The 26,593-nt window shown below is 35.0% G+C and overlaps 1 protein-coding gene across 3 annotated transcripts in view; it reads left to right on the top strand.

The window, feature by feature from the left end:
- LOC149800129 (uncharacterized) overlaps positions 1–24,586 on the top strand; it is a 35,468-nt gene extending 10,882 nt beyond the window's left edge. For all 3 annotated transcript variants that reach the window (XM_089959732.1, XM_089959734.1, XM_089959733.1), the window contains exons 2-7: positions 3,743–4,532; positions 6,776–6,852; positions 9,136–9,258; positions 9,866–9,994; positions 17,402–17,627; positions 21,571–24,586. In XM_089959732.1, the coding sequence (XP_089815858.1) occupies positions 3,759–4,532; positions 6,776–6,852; positions 9,136–9,258; positions 9,866–9,994; positions 17,402–17,627; positions 21,571–21,735 (1,494 nt within the window). In that variant the 5' untranslated portion in view covers positions 3,743–3,758 and the 3' untranslated portion in view covers positions 21,736–24,586. The remainder of the gene's footprint in view (positions 1–3,742; positions 4,533–6,775; positions 6,853–9,135; positions 9,259–9,865; positions 9,995–17,401; positions 17,628–21,570) is intronic.
- The last annotated feature ends 2,007 nt before the right edge of the window (positions 24,587–26,593 follow it).

Here is a 26,593-nt window from a genome sequence, read left to right as displayed (position 1 = left end):
AATAATTTACCCATTCTGTATAGTCTGGACTTTTTACATGAATGTTACCAGTTATGTAGAGAGTTACTGTGGCAGAATCTGTATCCATAGATTTATAGATCAGTCCGTCATGTGAGTGTCCCTGCTGGAAGTGTAGATTCTAGTCTGAGATTTTCTTGATTGTCGTAATTTTGTTTGAGTCAGTTGTGTTTGTTATACTCTGCATAGTATTTTAGATTTTAAGAAAATTTGGAACTGAAGAGGAGGAGTCAGCCATGTTTGATTTTGGTGTTACACAATCTTGGTAGGTTGAATCTATTTCAAGTGAATATTTCTCTTCATTATTGAGTGTGTCTATATTTTTTGCATCATTTAAGAGATCCTCTTGGGTAAATCCTGCCAATGAATCTGATGAATCTGATTTGAAATATGAGTAGATCCACTGAGACAGTGAAGAAGTGGCCATATTTGTTTTACTGTTCTTTTGTCTGAACTTGTAAACATGCAAATCTGTACTTATATCCACAGACTGAGCTTACTAAGTTACCCTGACACTTTTTGCACTGCCTAAATTAGTTCATGTAGCACTTAGAACTAGTATATTTTCTTCTGTACAGCAGTATTTCCAAAAGTTTCAGGAGCTGGTTAAGAGTCTTATTGTTGGCCATGTTTTGATCACATATGCACCAAACAGACACTATGTTCAACTGAACAGTCTTCATCCTACCAAATACTCTTCCACTAGTTCTGGTCATGGTATTCACACCATCAGTACCCGTGGCTAGTATATTTTTTATAGGTATATTGTCCAACTACAAAGCATATACTGTCCTGTCAGCTATACTGAACCCAGTGGTCAATGTTAAATTTAAAACTTCATAAATTTCCTGGACAGTTCCAAATGTCTTCTCATATAACCAAACTAAAATACTACAGTGTAGTTACATATGTTTCATCATCACTTAGAAGTTCTAACTTTTCAGTTTTCATTTTATCATTAACTTTTTTGATTCTGATGTGTAATCTAAGCCCAAATAATTGTCCACACTTTGAGAAGATGAAATCAAGACAATTTTATACAAATAGAAAATCCTGTGATGTTGCTAAAAAGCTGGAGAATCTGACTTTTTTCCAGAGATTTGTTTGGCCAGTACATGTAATTTTCAGAGGCTGTGGTGGGGTCTGGGTGTTTCTTTTGACCAACGATATTGTTTTCATTTACCTGAAGACCATTTGTTTTCAACCAATAAATTGCAAAGTATTAGATTTTGTTCCTACAAATCATTGTAAGAGTATGTTTTTTTCTTCCCCAAATCAGTGTAAGAGTATTTTTCAACTAAAATAATGCATAGAATTAGTTCTACAAATCAATGTAATAGTATTGTTTTCTAGCTTTTAGAGGAATGACAATTATTGTGTCTTCAAAACTCATGTTCCCCCAACCCCCAAAAGGGGGCCTGCTTGGCAAGAGTGATCACCTTTACAGATCATTCACATTTCACCTATATTAGCATGGGTTCAGGTCTCAGGTAATCCATCCTGTCATGTGCCAAGAAAAAGGTGTTATACCTCACACACATGCACACACACACACACATGCACACACACAAATGTAATGGCCAGTATCTAATAGATCCCTCAACCTTTAACTACTGTCATTTATTTAGAGCAAGCTAAAATCAGATGGCTTCATGACCAATCTAATCACCCAACTTGGTGTACACCTCATATGTTACTTTAGTATGTCATCAGTCAAATGTCTCTCAGGAGCTAGATGGGTCACCTTCAGTATGCCATCAGTCAACTGTCTGCCTCTCAGGAGCTAGATGGGTCACCTTTAGTATGCCATCACTCAGATGTCTGTCAGGAGCAAGATGGGTCACCTGTATGATATACATGTAACATATACAGTTTTAGATCGTCATAACTTTAACATCTATCTTCCATTTTGCATTACATTTTTACTACATAAAAGAACTCTGCAATCATGAATTTATTCAAAGGAAATATTTATTTTAAAGAATTAGGTGCAATTTAATTGGCAGAGCATTCCTGTTGATTTGTGGTCAATTAAACCAATGTCTAGTATTTTTAACATTCTAGGACAGTCACTCATGTTCCCTGGAAGTCTAGTATTGTTTACATTTCAGACACTGCTTTTCAGTACAGTTGCATGTTTTGTATATTTTTTAGTGTGATTACATTCTCAGTTAATGTATTTGGTTTTGATTAGTGATTAGTGTAACACGACACTGGTTTAATTATCACAAAAATTTAAATATGCTGGAACAGAGCCTTAAAGGATGAAATTTAGTATGTATTGAGTAATTACCTGTACTGGTCATAGACCAGAACAGCGTGCGGGGTGGTTTATTGTCCATTGTCTGTCATCCATCCATCTATTATTATCAGTACTCCTCCTAAACTACTTGGAGGATTGCCTTGAAACTTTACACACACATTTGTCCCATGGTCTAGTTAGTCTTCGATGAAAATTATGCTGCTTTAATGCCCAATATGGTCACTTGGAGTAACAGTGTTGAAAATACTGTTATCACTACTCCTTCTGAATGGATGGTTATATTAACACGTGGTTGTCGCTTAAAGACTTCTTATGATGCCTGCTTGGTCTGAATGAAATCCCTTCTGATCTTATGCCAATATGTCCACCACAGCAGCCATCTAGACAGTATTTTATTGCTACTCTGCATGGTCCTAAATGAAAATGACTAACCATCAACATGGCCACATTGGCCACTATATTAAAAATATTGTTAATTTATATCCCAAATAGATGACTATCAACAAGGGTTTTTTCACCTACAGGCTTCTTTTCATACCTAGTTGGTTCCAAATGAAATTGGTGCCAGTCATACACTGAGCATTTTTGCCATGATGGCTGTCTTGAAAATCTTTTTGTCAGAATGCATCTACAATGGATAACATTGTGACATGTAAGAAATGGTCTTATTTTGAATTCTTGGAACTCCTTTTCATCCAGCGAAGCATCAGTTCCTTCGAGGGACTCTTGTTTGGATGATTAACTTTGAGTGAATACAATGTAGCAGCACTATATATGTGTGGGCTGCATTTTGTTTATGGTTTGTGCCGGACAGCTTTCACTGTATATACATTTTTAGATGCTGTAATTAAGGAATTATTGCAAGATAGATATAAGTGAGACCTATTAACAGTCATAGTATTACAAAGTAGCATTTGTAATTACATGATTAAAGCTTAACATTTTAAATTGTATGATACTGTACATGTATATGTGATTAAATTATTGCCCACTACCATGTCACAAAGCCCTGAGTGGCAGAGTGGTCTAAAGTGCTCTCCGTTACAGATCACTGCCATCTCACCTCTGTCTGCGTGGGTTCAAGTTTTGGAATCGGCCAATGTGGGTATGTGAGAAAGCTTGCCAGTAGCTTCTCGAGGGTCGGTGGTTCTTTCTGGGAATTTTCCGGGTTCTTCCTCCACCATTAATACTGTCCGCCATGTATAGCCTATCTTGTGCTGAAAAATGGCCTCAAACCCTACAACAACAACAACTACCATGTCACATTAGCTAGTTTTTGCTCTTTTAAACTAAACATACCACTGGTTCCTCTTATTATTTACAACACAACTTAAATTCACAGTACATGTATTTTGATTTTATATCATTATTAATGTCTGTTAAAGGGATAAAATAATGGGATAACTTGAAAAAAAAACATTATTCACCTGTCTTAAGATTCAGTCTTATTCTCCTTTATAGATTACATGAAAGGAAAATGTCTTCCAACACAGTCACAGTGACCCCTAAATTAGGGAGGGCCATGTTACCACCTACCACCAGACAGGAAGAAAAACTACCAAAGGAAACTGTTTTAATCCGCAATCCTTTGCCGAAATACAGCTTCCAGGAACAGGCAGAACATAGGAATACCAAGAGGGAGAATAGTTCTGTTAACACAGATAGAAAATCAAAAACTGATCTGACACAACAGAGAGATGTGAGTGTCATCAGATCAGGGTCGTTTCATGAGGGAGAAAGATTGTCTGTTATTTCAAATCTGACAGAGTCTGGTCCTGCAAGGGTTAGATCCGATAGCGACATTCTGAGAGAAAAACCTGTGAACAAAGTCGATCCTCTAAAGAGCAGCCGAGTGGATGATGAAAGGACTTTCGTTTCACATTCAAAACCATGTAGTAATAGTCCTGTCACATCCACTTCTACTTCCATATTAGTATCACAAGTACCATCAAAATGCAATCCAGTGGATACGTCACACCTGGAAAATAGTATTCCACAATTGACAGACAGATATGATGAACTGTTTACTGGTCAGTTTAGCTTGCCAAATACAGCCTCGTTGAACTTAATAGTGAATAATTCTGGTCCACCATGTACCTCTGCAGAAGCAGTCTTCAAGTCAGTGGTTTCTAGTCTAAGTCAGCCATTACAGGTTTCAGTGGCAGCAGTTGCCCAGGACAACAGTGAGCAGATCAGAAGCCTAGAATCCGAGATAAAATCTCTTAAAGCTCAACTTAGTGTTCAGCTGCAGGTATTTATCATTGCTTCAGGTTGGATGAATGGATGTATTGATCATTAAATGGATCATTAGACAGACAGACAAACAGACAGACAGAAAGGCAATGTTATGAGTATAAAGTCTCTTGTCAGAAATTATAGTATAGTATTATTGCTATGGATCATATGGTGTACACATGTTAGGCCCAGAAATATTTTCCCAAGCTTTTGACAGCTTGTCAATATTTTAGTAAGGGATAGTGATTGTAACTGATACAATCAGCACTCTGGAGTTGAGATAAAGAGTTATTGTAACCTTGAAAAGTCAGGAAAAACATGTAGATCATGCTAAGTGGTGGGGGGTGCAGCATTAGAGGACTGTCTCAGGGTTACACTGACAGATAATTTAAGGTCCAAAGCGATGATTATGTAGTTATGCTATTCAGGTTAAATGGGAAAAACATGCAGATGTCACCTTGTGTTTTACTTTCAATATAAATATTTTGTTGATGATGATAACAGATAAGATTGTAAGAAAATAGAAACAAACCGCATAAGATTTTGGTTAATGTTTTTAAACTTTTAGGATATAACCCTTGGGGACTCAATAAATTGTGCAGTAAGGTTTTCCAAAAAATTGAAAGATGTATGTTGTCCAGTTAAACAGGTCAAAGATTAAGGTCACTTGAGTTACATTAATTTTATACTAACCCAATGTGATTTGATCCATGTTTACTTTGTTTGAAAATATTGTCTGTAGAGACTCTAGACATCTAGTCTTTTCTCATTACCCATTCTTAAGTCAGGTATATATTATGGGTGTCTGTCCGTCTGTACACATGTCCATTGGAGAGATTTATTAAATTTTTCCCAAGTACATATCATGACTTGATGTTCAGTCGAATACCATAGCCAGGGCCCTTACCTCAAGGTTAGGGTCGTAACAAGGGAAAACATGATTGTCCATAGTATAATTTTGAATCACAGAAGGTATTTTAATGAAACTTTAGCCACTTGGAGATTATGTATAAACTGTATGTCTCATTTCATAGCCATGGCCCCTGTTGCAAGGTCAGGGTCGTGACAGGTCAAGATGTATATTTTTGGCTTAGGTGGCGCTCTACAGTTTCATGTTTTACATAGGGTTAGAATTTTAAAGAAAAAGAATTTCCCTGGATTTCCTCACTGGTTATATTGGCTATTTAAAAAAGACCTTGTATATCTTAGATGTAGTTCAAAGAACCTTTAATTCCTTTTATTTTGGTGATTGATAGGTGTAATATGGGTTCTAGAGTATACAGTTTGTCCTTACTCCAGATGTGCATCTTTCAAAAAAGTGCTAGCTCCACTTGGTCAGTTTCACTTCCTGAACTTCAGAGGTAAATTGTAAAAAAAGTGCCAATAACTTTTTTTTACATTTTATATATTTGATAATTCATTCATTGCACTTTCAGAAGTTGGTATTGTCTAGTCTGGCAAAATTCATTTTCCCTATTTTAATCGCTGTTAAGGATAGTGTACTTTAGACAAATTTAGGCTGATTTTTGGAGCACAAGGGAGCAGTCATTTTAGTTAGCAGTGTGCTCAAATCATGTACAGTTTCCAAAAGTACAATATCCAAAGAAATGTCAGCCCATATTACATTAAAGTAGCATAGATGTATGCCAGCATTCTCTCCACTGTTAATGTTTTAAATGCAAACAACTTCACCTTACATATGTCACTCTCAAAAGTACATAATAACTGGTGAGCACCGCCTTATATATTTATGTGTCCAAAGTATAAGTTTTTAACTACTAGAGATATTTTTATGAAAGTGTAACCAGTTATATATTATGATTAGACAGTGTGTCTCATGCCATTGCCGTGCCCATTGCCTGTAGGTCAAAGTCATAGTAAGGGAAAATATGATAAATCTTTTTGGGTATCATTATTTTAATGAAACTTCAGCCTTTCACAGCTTGACTTGACACATAACTTAGTCAGATCCTCTGCTTCAAGGTCAAGGTCACAGCATGGGGTAAAGTAAGTCAACATCCTGTATCCTTATCATGCTGTCACTTTTTAACTCTAGTATATACTTTGATGAAACTTGTTCTAGGTAGACACCTTATCATACATTAGACAAGCTTCTAACACAAAGGTCAGGATCATTAGAGGAGTCAGTGTCATGAGACCGGTGTATCATGTGATGTTTGCTGTATGCTTGTTTAATTATTTTTTGGAATATTTCAGCATTAATATCTCATGTTTCAAATGACAAGCTTTCTATTAAAGGTGAACTCAGAACTGAAAAAGCTTCTGGTGGCATCTTTAGGGGAAGATCTTCAGAATAGAGTTGAGAGGCTGGCCAGGTAAGAAGCTGGTAGCTGTATATACTGTGAATTCAAATACTTTTAGCATTTGTTTCAAACTGAGTAATTTAGCATTTATTTCAGTGTAAAATGTAACATGTTTGTGACCTTAAATCTGCATATTTGATATTTCTAAATGTAGACCATGTTGCATGAAGTTTCATGTAAGGACCAGTGTTTTATATGCGTCATGCGTCAAATATGCAAACTTTTCTGATTTGATGCACAAAAATTGTCGCCGCTATGTAAATTGATGCAACCCAATGTTGTTTCTCTTATTAACACAAAACAAAGGTTTGGTCTAACTACTTTAATGGTAAGGTCACAACTCTCCAAAACAGAAAACACGTGCACACCGACTTTCTTTCGTTAATTTTATCATAACACATAGGGTTATAACTGAGTTGACCTTATGTTACCTGTAACTGTCGGATCATTTGTAGAAACAGTATGTTAGAACAGTATATTACCACACCGAAGAAATAGTCAGAAAATAAACACGTGGATTCTCACAAGAAACTTTTATTTTATGCACACCCTTGTCATGCAGTGAAACAACGATTTCCATTTGCTAAATTGTATGCCTTGCATTGTTTTAAAATACTAACAGCATTCGACTGAAAATGGCATCAAAGGCCCCCAAAAAAACTGAAATAGATCTGAAACAAATTAAATTATCTTTCGGACCCCGTTTACAACAAACCAGTAATGTTACCAAACCAATGGAGCCATCATCATCCAAAGATGAGATAATGGTTACTTGTAAGATAAAACATAATTTTGTGCAGCAGTGGTTGAAAACACAAAATATACAGCAGGCTACATTTTCAAAAAGACATCAAGCCTATTATTCTCTGTCCAGAACAGTATATTTACCACCTTTAGGAATAGGGTTGGGATTCAGAAACAGAGAAATCTAATGCTTATCAAGATTGATAGGGAAGACAGAAATACTTCAAATTTTGAGGAAACTTTGGAAAAAAATTGTTGTTATTGTTGTAGGGCTTAGTGCCATTTTTCAGCAAAAGATAGGCTATACATGGTGGCCAGTATAACTGGTGGAGGAAGAACCCTGGAAAACCCCAGGAAGAACGACCAGTCCATGAGAAGCTACTGGCAGGCTTTCTCATGTACCCACATTAGCCAAGCCCGAGACTCGAACCCATTCAGACAGAGGTGAGATGGCTGTGATCCGGAATGGTGAGCACTTTAGACCACTTGGCCACTTGGGGCCCGAAGCTTTGATGAAATGGAAGAAAACAAAAGATAGAAGAATCTGTGAACTTATAAACGTGAAATGATTTGTTGAATTGTGAAGAGTTAACTGAGTCAGAGTTAGATTCAGAAGACTTCCTCATTAAAAACATTGCACGATGTGTAGGATCAGCTTTTCTATGCCAGCTAGTCAGATTAATACATTCAAGTTGCTACTACCAACTAGTGTAATGTTTTCTTGTATAAAAATATTTAGAAAACTTGCCTTGGCTTTAGTACATTATATAACTAATACTTTTGTTGTGTATTTAAACAATATATAATTATTTTTAAAAACTACTGAAGACTGATCATCTGCTTGATGGGTTTGGATTTTTGTTCACAGTTCTTTGCCTTGATGAGTCAAATGATATACATGAAGCCATTTGTAGATAAAACACTGAATGACATCAGAATAATTTGGTGAAAAATTATCACAAACTGCTATTTTGCTATACTCTATCTTAGTCATAATTTTCCCCACAGTAAATACTATATTGGTATGTATTACATTTTTGCTTTCCATATTTAGACCACTCCAGTGGCTTAAGTGGTTAGAGTACCCACCTCAGATGCAGGAGGTTGTGGGGTTCAAACCCTGACCGAGTTATACCAATGACTTTAAAAAATGGCACTGTAACAATGGCTGTCTTGCTTGGCACCCAACATTAAGAAGTTAGGACTGGTCAGCTTGGTGTCAGGATAATGTGACTGGGTGGGATGTGATGCTGTATGTCTAGAAAATAATGCCCCAGTGCTAGACATCACTATAAACGGCCACACTGCAGACTTCGTAGCAATATGACTGAAAAATTATTAAAGTTACGTTGAAAATCTAAATCACACACATACATACACATCAATATTTGCTACGATAGTATTAAGTGAAAAATATTATTAACACTTTTGAAGTTATATCAGTTTGTCTGAATATCATAACAGAATTCAAGAAAACTATCAAATAACTCAACCTTAATGTGTATTCATGTAAGTAATTCATTTTAAATTGGTGTTATTCATACTTTACAGAGACAAGGCTGAATTGTCCCTGGAAGTGGGTGGGTTTGGGAAGAGATTACTTGAGGATTATGAAAATTTTGATAAAATCTCCATCCAGGCAGATATGTGGAGAAGTAAATATTTAACAAGCAGGTAATTGTTTTACTTTTTATTGTTGTTTCAAAACATTAAAGATTGTACTTTTTAAGTTTTTGCTATAGCCATTCTGTTTCTTGTTAAGTACCAACAAGTTTGGAGAAACTACATCTTTAAATCCTTTTGTTTGCCATCTAGTGCTGTTATTGTTAAATTCAGAATGTTGAACATACATTGTTATGAAAAAAGTGAAACTATATAATCATTTAAAATCTAGTTAGTAATTTACGTTTTTGCAAGTTTTTTTGGGCATAACAATTATTCTCAGTAATTTTATCAAAATTCGCATGAAATTGTAATAAATTCAAGGTGTGTACCAGCATGAAATAATCAATGTTCTTACGTCTGAGTGTTCTTTCAATATGGTTTTTTTTAAATGAGTTAAATAAGATATGCCACAAGCAATGAGTGCCATATTGCATTATTCAAGAATTTAACACGCTAAATTTGAAAGGAACATTAGTTAAATATTCTGTTGGTTTTTCTTTTCACATACAAATATGAACCTTTCATTACTCTCTGACATTACTGTCACTTCCTCATAATTATCTTAAGAAGTTGTGTCCTAAAGACTCAGCTTGTCATTTGACTTTCTTTTATCCAGGGTGATGGTAGATGAGCTTGCCAGTGGAAAGGCTTTCTATGCCATGAAGTTCCAGGAATCCCAGAATGCCCTAGAACAGCTGTTGAATGAGAGACATGAACTTAGGGCCAACCTTCTGGAAACCAACAGGTACAAATTGAACTTGCTGGTGACTTGTGTATGCCAAGCTAAAGCTCTTTTTATTGTGATTTATTCTTTAGTTGTTAATTCAGCTTGAAATATTTTTGACATAGCTTAATAAACCTAGACCATATAATACTATACAAATTTTATCTGAAAATATATAAAAATATAAACGTATAAATGACAATTACATTTTATGAGGTTTTTTTCTCTGTCCATATATATTTATTTGTCAATAACAATGAGAAAATGTCCAAATTATTGCCAGTTATAATAGTAATAATATTAATAATAATAATGACCTTATTTAAAGAGGGTAACACAATTAGCTAAGAACTAATCTACCTTGAGGCCCTCATACAACAGAATTTATTTATTTTAGCTGCATCTCTGAAGCCACTGGATATATTGGGTTTGAAAGAAGGAAATAGAGTGGGCATTTCTACTCTCAACTGGAATACTATTCCAGAGCAGAGTTCCAGAGTATCGGAAACTTTTGTTAAATAACTCCTAATTTGGTTTGGGAATTTTATACTGTTTGGTAGACATGGATCGCAGGTGGGGAGTATTACCAGGTAGCCTATACTGGAATAGTGAATGTAAATATTCAGGAGCACTATTGCGAGATATCCTGTACATTAATTTGGCTTTTCTCAAACAGATTCGATCTTTAATAGGTAATATTTGTAACCTACCAGCTAAATTTTCCTTGCTTTCTTTCTGGATTTGATATTAGCCCACATTCTCTTTTTTGAAGATGTGCCAGCTTTGCTGTTTTTATGATTCGAGTTACCCCATTCTGTATTACAGCAGTCTAAATAGGATTGTATGTAACTGTTATAAAATAGTTTTCTGTTCCTTTCAGGGAGAAAATGTCTTATCCTACTGAGAAGCCATACACTTGAATTTACTTTTTTACTGATATGTTTGATATGTTCAGTCCATGATAGGTTATTATCTACCAGAACACCAAGTAGTCTATCATGACAGACCATTTGCAAATTTTTTTCCTTCCATGTCAGACATAGTTCATCACTATCAAGATTTGTCCTTCTTTGCTGTGTTGAGATAAGTAATGTTTTAGTTTTACCAATATTTACCACCATGCCATTGCATGTGCACCAGTTTTCCAGTTTGTTTAGGGCATTCTGTAAAGAAATTTTGAGTTCATGCTTTGTGTTTTGGATGTCTGACAATGTTGTGTCATCTGCATAGAGATCTGTAGATGATATTGAGTCTCTTAGTAAAAGTGGTAGTTCATTAATAAATAAAATGAATAGTAATGGATCTAGAATTGAGATTTGTGGTACTCCATATCTAATTGTTTCAGGTTCAGACAAAACATTGTTTATGTAAACATGTTGTGTTCTCTCACTTAAGTAAGAAGTAAACCATCTAATTGTTCTTTCATCACACACATTTATCAGTTAGGGAGATCAAGGCAGTCTCACAGGAATGTTTCTGTCTAAAGCCTGATTGATTAGGGTGTAACTGCAAGTGTTTGGTTAAATATGACATAAATGAGTCAGGGACATGTTTATCAGTCAGTGTTGACAAGTTTGGTAGTATTGAGATTGGTCGGTAGTTATCAGCATCATCCTTAGAAGAATTGATAGCATATTCCTTAAGAAAGGTCAAATTAATACATTTTTTTTTTTTTAACTGTCCATCATATGGGTTTCTATTTTCCAGGAGTCAGTAGTTTGTTGTGTACAAAGACAAGGAACATAACTCTTCTTAAGCCTACATGCAGCCTCTTAAAATTCTAAAAAGCAGTGAATATAAACTAAATGAGCCAATGTCAATACGTGCAACATAGAATAAAACACTATAACTCATGAGTTAACACCATAATGCTTGTTAAGGGCCAATTGTTGTGTACTTTTGAGAGAGTGACATATGTAAGGTGAAGTTGTTTGCATTTAATACATGCACAGTGGAGAGAATGATGGCATACCTCTATACTACTTTGATGTTCTGTGGTTGACATTTAGTTGGATATTGTACTTATAGAAATTGTACATGATTTAAGCACACAGTAGACCAAAATGGCTGCTCCCATGTGCTTGATAAAATTACCCTGAATTAGTCAAAAGTGCACTAACCTTAGCAGTTACTAAATTAGGGAAAATGAATTTTGACACAGTAGGCAATACCAACTAATGAAAGTGCACTGAATCAATTGCAAAATACCTGAAAAGTAAAAAATGTTATTGGTCTTTATTTAAAAGTTTCATATGAAGTCCTAGTGGTGCTTTTTTTTATACAAGTCCATCTGAAGTCAGCCTAAGCTGTATATTCTAGAACCAAAATTACACCAATTAATCATATACCAAAATAAAGGGAATTAAAAGATATTTTAACAGTGCCTAAGATATACAAGATCTTTAATAAATAGTCCTGTGTTGCATGTTTAGGCTGTAATAGACAGGTACAAAAGAAAGAGTGAAAACAACAAGCTTTGACAAATTTAACAAATAATTTATTTCCTGAAAACACAAAGTAAAAATGAAATAAATAAGAACTTAACAATTTTAAGAATCAAATCCAAAATTAATCCAAGAATAATCCATGAATTAAATTTTAGAAGTCCTAGTAATGAAATGTTCTAAAGAATTCAAGTTCATGTCCCACCAAAAATTCCAAAATAGAAGGCGATGGCATATACTGTAGCTAGTATTCGTGCTGTTGTGTCTACAGCTCTTTGTATATTCACAAACAATATTCCGGTGTTTGATTTTCCGAATAAAATTTAATAAAAATCTTTGTCCAAGAATTCTGTATGAGCACACAAATATTTCCAGGAAAAAGAATTAATCTTTTAGAATCCAAATAGCTTGAATAAAAATTAAAATATAACTCCAAACTGGTCACAAACAAATACTTTCCGTGTCTAAGGTAAAAGCGCAAAATGCCTAATTCCTCTATAAACAAAGGCTATACGGTAACTTGAGACGCAAAACAGATTCCTGGATGAGGGTCAAGTGATCACATTCTAGAATGGTTTAGAAGGTATCGACAAGTGTAATTTCATGTAGTCCAGTACAGCCTTGATTTCATTATTATCATTCACACATTAAAAATTAATTAAAAATAGAAGTTGTTTACTTGATTCTCAATCAAGGCCAGGAATTATGTCAACATAAGATACAAAGTTCGATGTTCACAACTAGCAATCAGGTCAAACTAATTTTCTGGAAAATATCAAATTCCTAGTTTTAAAAAATTACATTACTTTGACATATAATGAAATTAAAAATAAAAAGATTTTTAAACTTGCAAAAAATTAAATTAAATCAAATATACATAACAATAGCCACTATAACCAGTGAAGAGATCTTGGGAAATTATTTTTCTTTAAAAATCTAACTGTATGCAAAATACAAATCTGTAGAGCAACACCTAATTGAGTAAATGTACTTAAATTTCACATTCTTGGGTTTTTTTTGTTGCATTTAACACATTTTTTTTTTACATGGTCTAAATAATTTTATTCCAGCAATCATGAAATTTGGCAAAGGGATGCCCCTAGATGAGTACTATAGCCTCATTGCAAAAGTAGGTTACCATGACCCATATTTCATGCTGCTCTGATTTTGGTTAAATTTTATTTTGATTTTACTTCTCAAGCTCAGTTCATGCTGCAATCATCAAACTAGATGATTGTATCTATCTCTGTCAATACCACAACTTACGATAAAAAAAGGTCTCTGTGTCTCATTTCAGAAGTAGGTCACTATGACCTCTAGTTGACTTAGGTTGAAATTTTGTGTTTTCATGCTTGTCTCATTATATTTGATAATTGTATACATCTCTCTTAGTACCATGCTCATAAAGAAAAGGTTAGTGTGACCTACATTTCATATTTTACTTTTTTTTTTAGGTTACTTTGTTTTGCATTAAGCTCATGTCCACATCAATATTTTGCATGCTTTGTAGATATTATCCTATTTAGACTCATTAAACTTGGTGAGGTATTACTGCCCAATTTTTTTAAATTTGACCAACATGGGTTAAATTGTGTGTTTGATGTTCATTTCTCAGGCACTGTCCATTCTAAAATAATGAAATTGATGATGATATGCATCACTATAACTACAACACATTTACATTAAAAGAAGCTCATTGTGACCTGTATTTCATTTTTACTGGCTTTGTTTAAACATTTGTATTATCCTATGCCCAAATGAATTTTTTACATGCTATATGCATACTGTTCTAACTAGAATTGTGAAACTTGGCAAGTGGGTGCATTTTGATAAGTTCTGCGTGCATTTTTTTAATTTTTATTTTTGTGTGATGTTCATTTATTGAGTGCTGTTTATTATCCATGCATCTCTTAGTATTACACTCTTACAACGAAAGAAGTTACTGTGACCTACATTTTATGACTTTCAAAACATGGGATAAGTATTTATGCTAATGACCATAGATTCATCCTTGATGTATAGGTCCTAACCAAAACAGAAGTTATGTTTGACCAAAGTAACTGGAAGTAGGCAGAAAAAATGTTTTGTTTTTGTCCTTTGCAGGAGAGATTTAGTTATTTAGTAGTACATTTTCTATATTAATGTTTTTACATTGTCTATTGTCACAGGTAGCTAAGTGACTCTCAGCAGAATGACTTTATTGTACAAGTTAATGGCTGTATGAATTAGAGTTCCAATGCTATGGGGAAATCAGAAGAAAGTTGGGAGAAATTATAATTTTTTTCTCTACTGTCAAAAGACCTTGAATTTTGCAAATATTGATGTTAGTTGGGGAAAACCCGGGAATATTCTGCCTGAAACAGTTACGTAATTGAGTCGTAACTGAACTGATCATGAGTTAAATTTATTGAGTTCTGACCAGAATATTCGGAGGTTGCAGTATATTTCATTTGGGTGCTTGCCATAAACACATTTGTTGAATCAGTCCAAATGCTCAGTGGATTAGATTTTTCTAGTAGGCTTTTTTTCTCCCCACATGCAGCATGATATCCATATTTTTTCTTACATGGAAGATATGAAAACCTGTCTAGCCTCACAAGAGGCCAACAAGGTGTCAGCAAAGCATAGTCACTTACCAGATGGACTAGCAAACTTAAACGTTGTTAAATCAAGTCAGACCCACATTAAATTGATATGAAGATTATTTATTTTCTCATAAATTATGGGTAGTAGACTCAGGAGGTCTTTAATCTGCTGAATGATAAAAAAAACAAAAAATTTTACCTGGTACTCACGCTTAGCATTGGTAGTCGTACGAGTACACAAGTTTCACAACCCACCTGTTCATGACCTCATGGATACCATAGTCACATGATATCTAATATCCCATTTTAAATGTTGTAGAATTTTTTTTTTAAATGAAAGTCGCATGCTGGTTGTAATGAAAAATACAAAATCGAAAGAACCCAAAATTATATATATTTATTCCAAGAAAAAATGCCAGGATTATGTTTTCTCACCCATGTGGCAGAGAGATCTAGCTGTTTTGCTAACCTTACCTTTCTTATCTCAGTCTAGTCAACTGAGACCAGTCATCTCAATCAAGGTGTCCATGTGCTCAAAACTACTTTAAGAAAAAGAAAACCTTGTTGTCTTCTGCTGTGTCTGATGTAGTTGTTGTAAAAACGAGCAACAACATAACAAAAAGCATAGTAACATAAGGTCAATCCATCTTTGAGAACATTCAAGAGAGACACACATATGCACATGATGTCGAGTTATGTGGTATTTTGCTGGTTTCACACAGCATAGTCAATTTTATCCTCTATGCAGGCCTAACTAAGTACATTTTCAGGTCAGCATCATTAAAGGTAGCTAAAGCCACCTAACTAAAATACTTCGTGTGAAACATATTATATCCTGTTTGCTACTTTTAAAGACGCTGACCTGAAAACACTCAGGCTGTACAAATTACTGGCCACACAAATCCCAACTCTCAACAACTACAGCAAACTTAGTAACAGCCAGAAATGTGTTATGTCAAACACGCTTTCTTCTAATTTTGTTAAGCATCTGAAATTGTGCCCCATTTCAATCAAATGTATACCTACAATCTTTAATGATAAATAATGCACTTACCAGCCAGATGGACTCATTCATCCGTCCACACATTACTCCATAAGCAAATTTTACAATAGCACTTGCCATATTTCCAAGACAGAAAAAGTCATTTTCATAGACACAGTGAACTTGAAAGTTCAGCACATTGTTATCTGCTAGGGTCCAAATTTGGAGGGTCTTTTGGGGTGTGTGTGTAATTTTGCAATCAATATTAATTACAACACAAGATTGTCACAGAACGTTTTCACCTCCTCCAAAGAAAAGGAGAGTTATATACAATAGTGACACAGGGCTCTAATTACCCATGAATAATCTAATGCAACATGTTACTCTTTGTTACAGCTTGTACTAAATATAACTACAGTAGAGACGTGTACCCAGTATCATTTCATTATATACAATATAAATTTTCAAAAATTGAAACTTATGAAATGAAACATTTTCTTGTAATAAATATTAATTATTTTTTGCTTATTTCATATAACATTCATAAATTAAATGTGATTATACCTCATTACTATGTGATGTTTTATGTTGTTATTTTTCTTTGCTCACACTTATAAAGTGTGTACTTCAAATGCAACGTCACACCACAGTCCTCATTAATATGTTTTTATTAATGAGTTTCATGTAAACATTTGGACATGAACTATATTACACTAGTGAAGATTTCTGAGAAAATAAGTCATTTTCCTATCGATTTCTTGCTGGTATGAATCGATGTAACATCGTTTAAATTTGCAAGGCCTGCTAGTAAGCGACTACCACATGCCACTAGGCCTACCGCATGGTGGTGGCAAATTCCAAATTTTCAATGTGCAATTTCTCTGACCCCACAGTGGGAATATGTGGAGGAAATCTGGATCAGAAAATGGACTGCTATTTGTTTCAAGCCAAATTTGTTGTCTGAAATGTTGGATCTGAGATGAAATTTGTTGAGAAACTATTACAGTGACATGTGGCTGTAAGCACTGGTTTTAGATCTTAAACGGAATGCCAGAGAAATGGGTAAATTATTGTCCCTTGTATTAAAGTAAAAGATGATATGCCGGTATCAATACAAGTTTGGGAACTGGTTTATTGAATAACACGAAGACAAGTTGATTTTACAGAAAATTCAGTTCTTTTTAGTACAGTAATTATAAATTTAAAGGTCTTCTGTCAAAATTTAAATCAACCCTTTTGTAAATGTTTTTGAAATGATGGATGTTTGGCCAAATTTCTTAAGGGGTTTGTTTGCAAAATTTTGTTTGGGATTTTATTGGCACAGAAAAATTCAGGGTTAATCTTTTCCTTACAAGATAAGATTCTAATACTTTGCATTTATTGTTTATTATCTAAGGATTATTCATTTGTACAATAGATGCCTCCAGCAGGTGAAAGGAGCTTTCGACCCTCTGAACAGTGAAAACTCCCATGCCAGTTCTCTCCCATCCACCAATGTCCTTGACCTTGCCCATAGCAACCAGCACCTAGCAGAGGCCATCAAATACAGATTATTACCAGGTCATGTGACAGTTCCAGTCTCTGCACTCAAGGACACGGACTGGCAGGACCAGTTAACCAAGGCAGAGGCTTTTGCAAGAGATGTGAGTACTTTATGTATTTTGTAACTGCATTCTGCAAAGTTCCTGAATTTTCCAGATCACAAGAATGGTTTTCATCCCTTCAGGTGTGAATTTCTTTCCTATGTTTCCACAAAAGTTTGAACTCCTGAATGTATAATCTTATGTAATTTTGTTTCCCATTGAAGATTAACACTACAAGAAAATGCCCCAAAACAACTACAGTCAAACCCACTTATCTCGACCTCGGTTATCTCGACAACCCGCTTATGTCGAGCGTTTTGGTCCGGTCCCGAAAAAATTCTTCTTTGTTATGCTATTTTTTACCCGCTTATCTCGACCTCTGTTAAGTCGATAACCCGGTTATGTCAGGCATAAGTTTCGGTCCGAAGTAACATGTGGACCCGCTTAATTCGACGAAATGCAACTTTTTAACGTCAATCTTACAGAAATTGTACAAGAAATAGTCAGCAAAAGCGATCGATTTTCAGGCACAATTTTGGTCCGTTACGGCAGTAGTCACATGTTTATTTCATATTCTTTCTATTTTTGGTTCGTAAGAGTAGCTTAATGTTTTGGTTTGAAAGCTTTCTCTTTTGGAACATTTTTTTCTCTCTCATGAAACAGCATATACTGTACATGTACTTGTCAACAGAAAATAAACAGAACAGATATATTTCTAGGCAGAATATCACCCTATATATATGCTCGTATATATGCACGCGAATGGATAATCTCAGGCACTTGGCTTCTATACAATGGCAGTCGAGGCCCCATAATTTAGTTCTCATGCTTGAGGTCTTCTTAATTTTGTTTTGTTTTCTTATTTGTAATATATGTTATTTAGGTCTGGCAGAAAAATTGGCTTCCATTGTTTTAATTTATTTTCAAAATTCCTGTGAATACCAGTAAAGGGGAACCCAAGTCGGCAAAAAGAAAAACAGAAAAGAAAATAAGAATCGGCACACTTGAAAGAATCAAAAGTCAGTTTCCAAAGTCGGTTTGCTTTGCAATAAAATAACCTTTGTATTTGATATCCTGCCGGTAAGTTCAAAGAATTAGTTTACTGCTCGCTACCGGATGTGTTTATTCACCACCCGCGCATCTATTTATTTGCCATCTGGAATCATAATTGATACAAACTCGCATTGATGCCTGCGGGGTAAGTAGTCTACTCAACATTAACTTGCTTTAATAAATACTCTTTGTAACCCATGCTAGCGAAAGGAGTGTCATTTGCACTCACAGTCAATGTACATGTACATGTACATGTATTTTCAAAAACATTTATTGATCTTTATCTGCGAAATACTGTCATATATTAACCTGGATATAATACAATCTTGGTTATTTTGCACCTAACACCGCGTTATGCGTGAATGGCGGGTGCCTGAAAGCAATCGGTGGATGTTTCTCTCTCACTCTCTCGTTTGTGATTTTCTTTGATCCATTTTTCAATCTGATAACATATTCAAACCTCTGAGTACAACCAAACATGATTTGTTTTTCAATATTCACATCAATTATAAAAATGCGTCGTGTGTTATCTGACATAAGTGATGCACACTACAGTAATGGATGCATACGCTACATGTGATATAAGGAGTTCATAGATATATTTTTTCTTTAATAAATTACTTATGATGATAAAAAAGGAATAAATGATAACAACACCAGGTTAGTTCATTTCATTTTATTATCAATTAAGCGTTTTGTTTATTTTATTGTAACATGCAGTGGGAGGGGATTCCAGTAAACACCAGCAAGAGACAGGAGTAATGCTCAAGGACATTTTTAAAATTACCGGTTTTTATGAACCCGGATATCTCGGGACCCGGTTATGTCGACGATTTTTTTACACCCCCGACGTAATCGAGATAACCGGGTTTGACTGTACTAACAAAATAACAACTAACCACTCCGGTAGCCTAGTGGTTAGAGTGTCCGCCTTGGATGCAGGAGGTCATGGGTTCAATCCCTGGCTGAGTCATACCAAATACTTACAAAAATGGTACTAACAGCTGCCTCGCCAGTTGTTCAGCATTAAGAGGTTAGTGTTAGGACTGGTCGGCCTGGTGTCAGGATAATGTGACTGGGTGGGGCATCATGCTACATGTCTGCAGCATGATGTCCCAGTGCTAGACATCACTACAAACTGCCACACTGCATACATCGTATTGATATGACAGAAAAATTGTTAAAGCTTAAGTTAAAAATCCAATCATACACACACACAAAACAATTCACAAGGTTGCTTCCCTGCTCTGGATAATTCATGATCATTAGCAATTTCCCACACAAATTTTTCTTACATTGTAGGAGCCCATCCATTTAGTGTGCACACAAAAATCTGGCAAAACTTTACCCCTCCCCTCCCTTCATCATGCACATGCATACTTTTTTACAACAACCCCCTTTTCGTATGTATGCTTGACCCCCCCCCCCCCAATTCTATAGAGCGTACTATATTTAATCTATGCAGAAACAATCAAAGATTAATAATATTAACATGTTTAATAAAACAGATAGTCCATCGACATTGAATATCTGGCTGCATCAAAGAAATAAGCTGCCTAACTTTAAAAAGTTTGCCTAGTGTCCGCTAAAATTCAAATGCAAACTGAACCCAGTCGAACAGGTTACATATTAGGCAAATTATTATCAAGGTTTCAAACACACACACCCCATTTCCTATGCATATGTACATTATCAATAGACCCCCCTCCCCATACGCAAGCATATGCATTTGGGTTAACCCCCCTTCCATGTGTACGTACTAAATGGATGGCCCCTAGATGCTCAGAATTGACATTATGGATGTACCACTAAGCTAGGGACAGTGATATACATTTATTTATATCACCCAGGTATATACTACACTTGTTTATGGTTTTTGGTGTATTTGTCAAGTGTGTCTGTCTTCCATGAGCTAATTTCCAGAGTGTCACTTTGAAACCATTTAGAGTATTACAACCAGACATGATGTACTATGCATGTCAGGTAAGTTGCATAGATGTGGTATTTGATGCTTTTATGTTGCTAGGATATGGTAACTATTGCTATATCTGCGTGATAACCAGGTGCAAGAGGTGTATGATATTGGGCCCATCTTGTGGAATCTATTGGATAAGGTTAGAAGTCAGATACTCAAATAAATATATTACTGTCATATTTTTCAAATATTTTTGCACAAAACATTGTATGCATGTAGTTATAACAAGTAGATACGGTGTAATATATGTGATAATGGATTACATAATGCATTGGGGGAGGTGGTAGGACGAGATCAGCTGGGTAATAAATGTGATGGATTATGACCACTGGTTTAGGGTTGGGGGAAGAGGTACAGAATAATTGGGTGAGTAATGTATGGGATAATGGATTATAACCACTGGTTCATGGAAGGGGGGTAGTCTAAAATTGAGTGGGAAATGTGTGTGATAATGGATTTGACCATTAGTTCATGGTTGAGGGATGTGGTGGAAAGAGATCAGGATATGGGAATATGGAATTAAAAGCGTGGAGATTTGCCATGGTGAGCCAAGGAAAGTAGCTATAGCTTTAAATGAAACATCTTTTATTGGAAATTCCTTGGGAGATTGATTTGTTCTAAATGACAGTAATGTTTATCATTCATTAGGCAAGTTTAATTAAATTTGTCACCAAAAGTCACTTATATCATAAAATATTAGTTACAGTATATAATTATATCATACAATATATAATTATATCATAATATATAATTATATCATACAATATATAATTATATCGTACAGTATTAGTTACAATATATAATTACTGCCCTTTTTGACAAAAGAAAACTTAAAATTCAGTATCAGAGGTTAAAAAAAAAACTTTTATTAGAAAAGCCTTAATACTTCACATAAATATGGCACCTGCCTAGAAGGCTGCATTCAAAATATTTTTGCCTTGATTGATTGTATGTGAACCTTTTTATCACTTTCAGATCCTGTCCAAAAGAGTCAGGCCTGAGAATTTCAAGCATTTTGTTTCCTCACAGCTGCAGGCTCCTTCCAGTCCAACTGTGGATAGATTTCATCCATTCACCAGATTCGATAATCTCACCGTCAATGTTTGTTGCAAATGCAAGGGAGAAATAATTGTTGTTTGACTGTTTAAACAACACTGCCAGTGAGCATTGGAAATGGAAAGGGGAGATAACTTGGATTGTTAGAACCTAACCCTTCGTCAATGAATGTAAATACAAAGGGGAAAATAGTTGTTCTCCATGAGAGAAATATGTTATAGGAGTTTCAGTCAGCAGGATAGAGTTCCAAATTCTGTTCTTGATCAAGGGTAGGCAACAATGAAAGTGTTACAGTGAGAAAATAAAATTGGAAATGCCCATTAAACATTCAGTTACTTGTTGTTTATGGGCCATATCATTTTCCTCATACAGTTTATGTATGACAGGTACTAAACACAAAAATCATAAAAAATTAAATTTAAAAGACAAAAGACTAATCTTACGAATCACTGATCTGAAATATGGATCAGTCCAAGATTTTGTGAACAGGGGATTTAGGCTGGAAACAGTATGTAAACAAACATTTACTCCTGTTATTTCAAATGCTGTTCTTAATACATACTAAATAAGTATGCTACTTACATACTGAAGAATACCACGTCTTCTACTTGCAACAGTTGCACAAATCTATCAGAAGTACATGGGTGCACGTACATAAGCTGTATACATAAGCATTTGATACACATATGGAAAATCTGTTCACCTAATTTATTGGACTATTCCATGCTTGGCTAACATAAATATATACATTTATGACAGACAATATATGTATCTTCTAGTATTTGTAGGTTTGCCCATACAATGTTACAAATTTGATTTTTTGCTTTATGACATTAAGGTTCCATTTCAGTAGGTTATGTTTAGAGGAGTTTAGGGGATTTGTTCTAGTCAAATTGCTACACTTTTCAGTGTAAAACTTTTACCATTTTATATAAGACGATCCATCCCTTTTAAACTTAAATCCCTTTTAGAAATAAATCTTTGACAAGCTTCTGCTTTTGCAATTTACCCATTGAAAAGAGGTTAACAGATTATCTTGTATATATTTATATAGTAGAAAGCATAGAGTTGACCAGGTTGATTATTGTATTAGTACTATCCCCATTTCTTTATAATATGTTTATGAATGTTATTACACTTTGAATCATTTTATACCTCAGCTAATAATCAAGTTATTGGTGTAACCCAGCTCTTATTCATCTCCGAGTGTGTCCCTCTTTTCACCCATTTTGTGAACAAAGCATTGCAAATCATTCATACATAATACCTGATCTAAGCTTTTTGAAACTTGTTGTACCTATATGCTTTGTGACTGCTACTTGTCATGGAAAATGGTTACTTGATGGAGAGATTGTCGCTTCAAATAAACTTATGGTGTAGCACTGTGTCTAGCATCCATTGTCTGCCAGCATTCACTTCTTTGAACTTCTAAAGATAGATACCACTGGGCCATTTCAGTCAAACTTAGTGGGAATGTTTCTGTGAACATACTCTGCCAAAACTGTGTTTATGGTGGCAACCTTGGCAATGGTGTGTGTTCCATATCAGCCATAAGAAAACATATATTTAACTTCGCTAGATAATATTGATCAAGTTTGGTAGGAATGCGTCTCTCTCTCAAAACATTTCCGCCTTTAACTTGTGTTACACCTTTGACACATGTACCACCCTTGACACATGTACCACCCTTGACACATGTACCACCTTTGACACATGTACCACCCTTGACACATGTACCACCCTTGACACATGTACCACCCTTGACATATGTTCTGCCGCATTGTCTCTGCTGAAGTCCCCCTTTAACAGTGTGGCTTCCTTAGTAGCCTGTTGGAAATTTTAATTTGGCTTCTTCCAGAATAGAGGAGACAATTTTGATAAAACTTTGTTCATTAGTAATGTTTTCACAGAAATGCAATATCATAACTTTTCCTTGGGTATCTCCCCTAGCAATGGTTCAGCTTCTTAGCAACCAGATAGGGAAACCTACTTTGAGTTTCTTCAGAATTGATCAGCTAATTTTCATCAGACTTGTTAGACACATTTCTTAAGATGTGCTCTGGTAGTATTTTTATGGAGTGGATCCCTTGACATTGGTGTGGCTTCCATAGCAACCATTAAAAAAATCTGCAAATAATATTCAGCAACCAACAATTATAGACATTATTGCTATTTTACATGACCTTATCAGACTAAATCTGATTGGTAGAGTCCTGGCATGAATCTCTTTTAAATTCATGCAAAGATGACAATGCACCACCAAGTCCAGCTGAAGTTACCCAGAGTATAAACACTTTAACACAATGTTACATAGTTCAAATTTCAAACAAATAGCTGGTTTGTAGGGGTTGTCTTAATACTACAGTGTAGTTGCCTTTTAGACTAGTGTATGTCAGGTGAGTGACATTATTTGTTGAATGCACTTGTAGAATTCAAGTCATAATTGATATTTTGGATTTGCTTTCATTTGCTTCATTTTCCTTTTTTTATATATATTTTGCAACACATTTTACTTAACATATGTGTGTTTGTGAGATGTGCCTTAAAATCAGATATATTTGTAAATTCTAAGTACTAAGTTCTAAGTGGTTTGGGAGTAAATGGATTTTCGGATGAAATTTTGTTGGATCACAATGTTTACCGTAATGACCAATCAACATGTGTTTCTTTTAGTATTTGTCATCTGTGAGAAAAACAACAAATTGTCACATTTAATCTGTCTAGTTTTGATGCAAAGTAAAATTATTAGCCATGTTTTTAATGTGTATGAACTAGAAATTTTTTGTTCTTTATTCATTGTGAAGCTGAAGATTATGTTATAAAAAAACTGCAGAGATTCAGTGCTGATGAATTCATTTTAAGGTCAACAGCTCTTGTTGATAGGGATCTGCATGGGGATATTTGAATATTTTTAAAAATAAAATTTGTATATGCATTTATTTTTATGTTTTTATTTTATTTAGATTCAGATTTAGATCTGTCTTTTGAAAGATTCTTACATGATCCAGTCTTGGGTGTCCCGTAGTACTTAGAATCTCATGACAGATAGACATATGATCCAGTCTTGTGTGTCCTGTAGTACTTAGAATCTCATGACAGATGGACGTATGATCCAGTCTTGGGTGTACCGTAATACTTAGAATCACATAACAGATAGACGTATGATCCAGTCTTGTGTGTCCTGTAGTACTTAGAATCTCATGACAGATACACATATGAACCAGTCTTGGATGTCGTGTAGTACTTAGAATCTCATGACAGATACACATATGATCCAGTCTTGGGTGTCCTGTAGTACTTAGAATCTCATGACAGATACATACATTATCCAGGCTTGGGTGACCATTGTACTTAGAATCTCATGACAGATACACATATGATCCAGTCTTGGGTTCCCATAGTATTTAGAATCTCAGGACAGATACACATATGATCCAGTCTTGGGTGCCCCGTAGTACTTAGAAACACATGACAGATACACACATGATCCGGTCTTGGGTGTCCCGTAGTACTTAGAATCTTATGACAGAGACACACATGATCCAGGCTTGGGTTCCCATAGTACTTTAAAATGTCAGGACAGATTCACACATGATCCAGTCTTGGGCATCCCATAGTACTTAGTATCTCAAGACAGATTCAAACATGTTCCAGTCTTGGATTCCCATAATACTTTAAAATGTCAGGACAGATTCACACATGATCCAGTCTTGAGTGTCATATGGCAGTTTAGAATATAAGGACAGATGCACATATGGGCCAGTCTGTTGTGTCCCATAGTACTTCAGAATCATGTTAAAATCATAGTGAGAAACCTTATAAATGGATATTTTTGTGGAAGTAAAATTTGGCAATCTTTGTTGTAAAATAAGGGAGTTTACATTTTTACTTCTGGCTTCCATATTTACCAATTTATAAGTTAAGTCGAACTGCAGACAACATAGTCCTAGATCTGTCATCCCATAATGTGCCAGCAGAATTATAAGGTTCTGTGTTTGTTTTCTACTCATAACAAACTAGATAAATATCTGCTAGAGGATTTTAATGAGGCAGATTCGGGTCTATGCAGTTTGCAGTTGGACTTGTGAGTAAATACACTAGCTACATTTTAGTGACTGTGGATCTAGACTAGAAATAATATTTAAGGTGCAAGTTTGACATTTCGTTTTGCAATCTCACTCTTTGACCACTAAATTACTAAAATGTGTCCAATGCTCCAGAAAAAATATCTAACATGCATGTCAAAGGCAATTAGCTTTTGAAGATGAATGAATAAATCCAGATGACCTGAAGAGTTTCCTTCTGTTACCTATTATAATTAATTTGCACAAGCGCAAGCAGCACTCAGGAATAGGGGTCCATGCAAGATTTAAACAGGCCAAGTAAGAAAGAGAGTAATTTATTTTCACAGTTAATCCAAGTCCCATTAAAAGTGGTTGCTGCAAGTCCTCTGAGTCAGTCAAAGATTGTTTTCTTTCAGACCTTGCCAAGTATATTTTTGCTGTAGAATGTTGCCCATTTATATCTCTACAGCACTATATAATAAAAAAGCTGACAGGAACTGTTGGTATAATGGCCAAACATTTTTTGTCTCCCTTAGACCAGATGATCATGTGGGATAATTGTTATTCATCATCTGTCTTCCGAAACTACATGGATGATTGATATAAAACATTACATACATTTATCCCAGTCTAATTGGTCCATACATTTATCCCAGTCTAACTGGTCCATACATTTATCCCAGTCTAATTGGTCTATACATTTATCCCAGTCTACTTGGTCCATACATTTATCCCAGTCTAATTGGTCCTAAATAAAAATGGTGCCATTTGCTCCTCACGTATGACCACCACAGTGACCATCTTGAAAATTTTGTCACTACTCTTCCTGAGTGGATGGTCATATCAACATAGTTTTTTCACTAAAAAACTTCTTATGA

This window comes from Sinohyriopsis cumingii, chromosome 5, assembly GCF_028554795.1.
Source record: "Sinohyriopsis cumingii isolate HCF-2022 chromosome 5, ASM2855479v2, whole genome shotgun sequence".
Taxonomy (NCBI): domain Eukaryota; kingdom Metazoa; phylum Mollusca; class Bivalvia; order Unionida; family Unionidae; genus Sinohyriopsis; species Sinohyriopsis cumingii.
The sequence above is the reverse complement of the archived record's forward strand: the minus strand, read 5'-3'. Positions and strand labels throughout refer to the sequence as shown.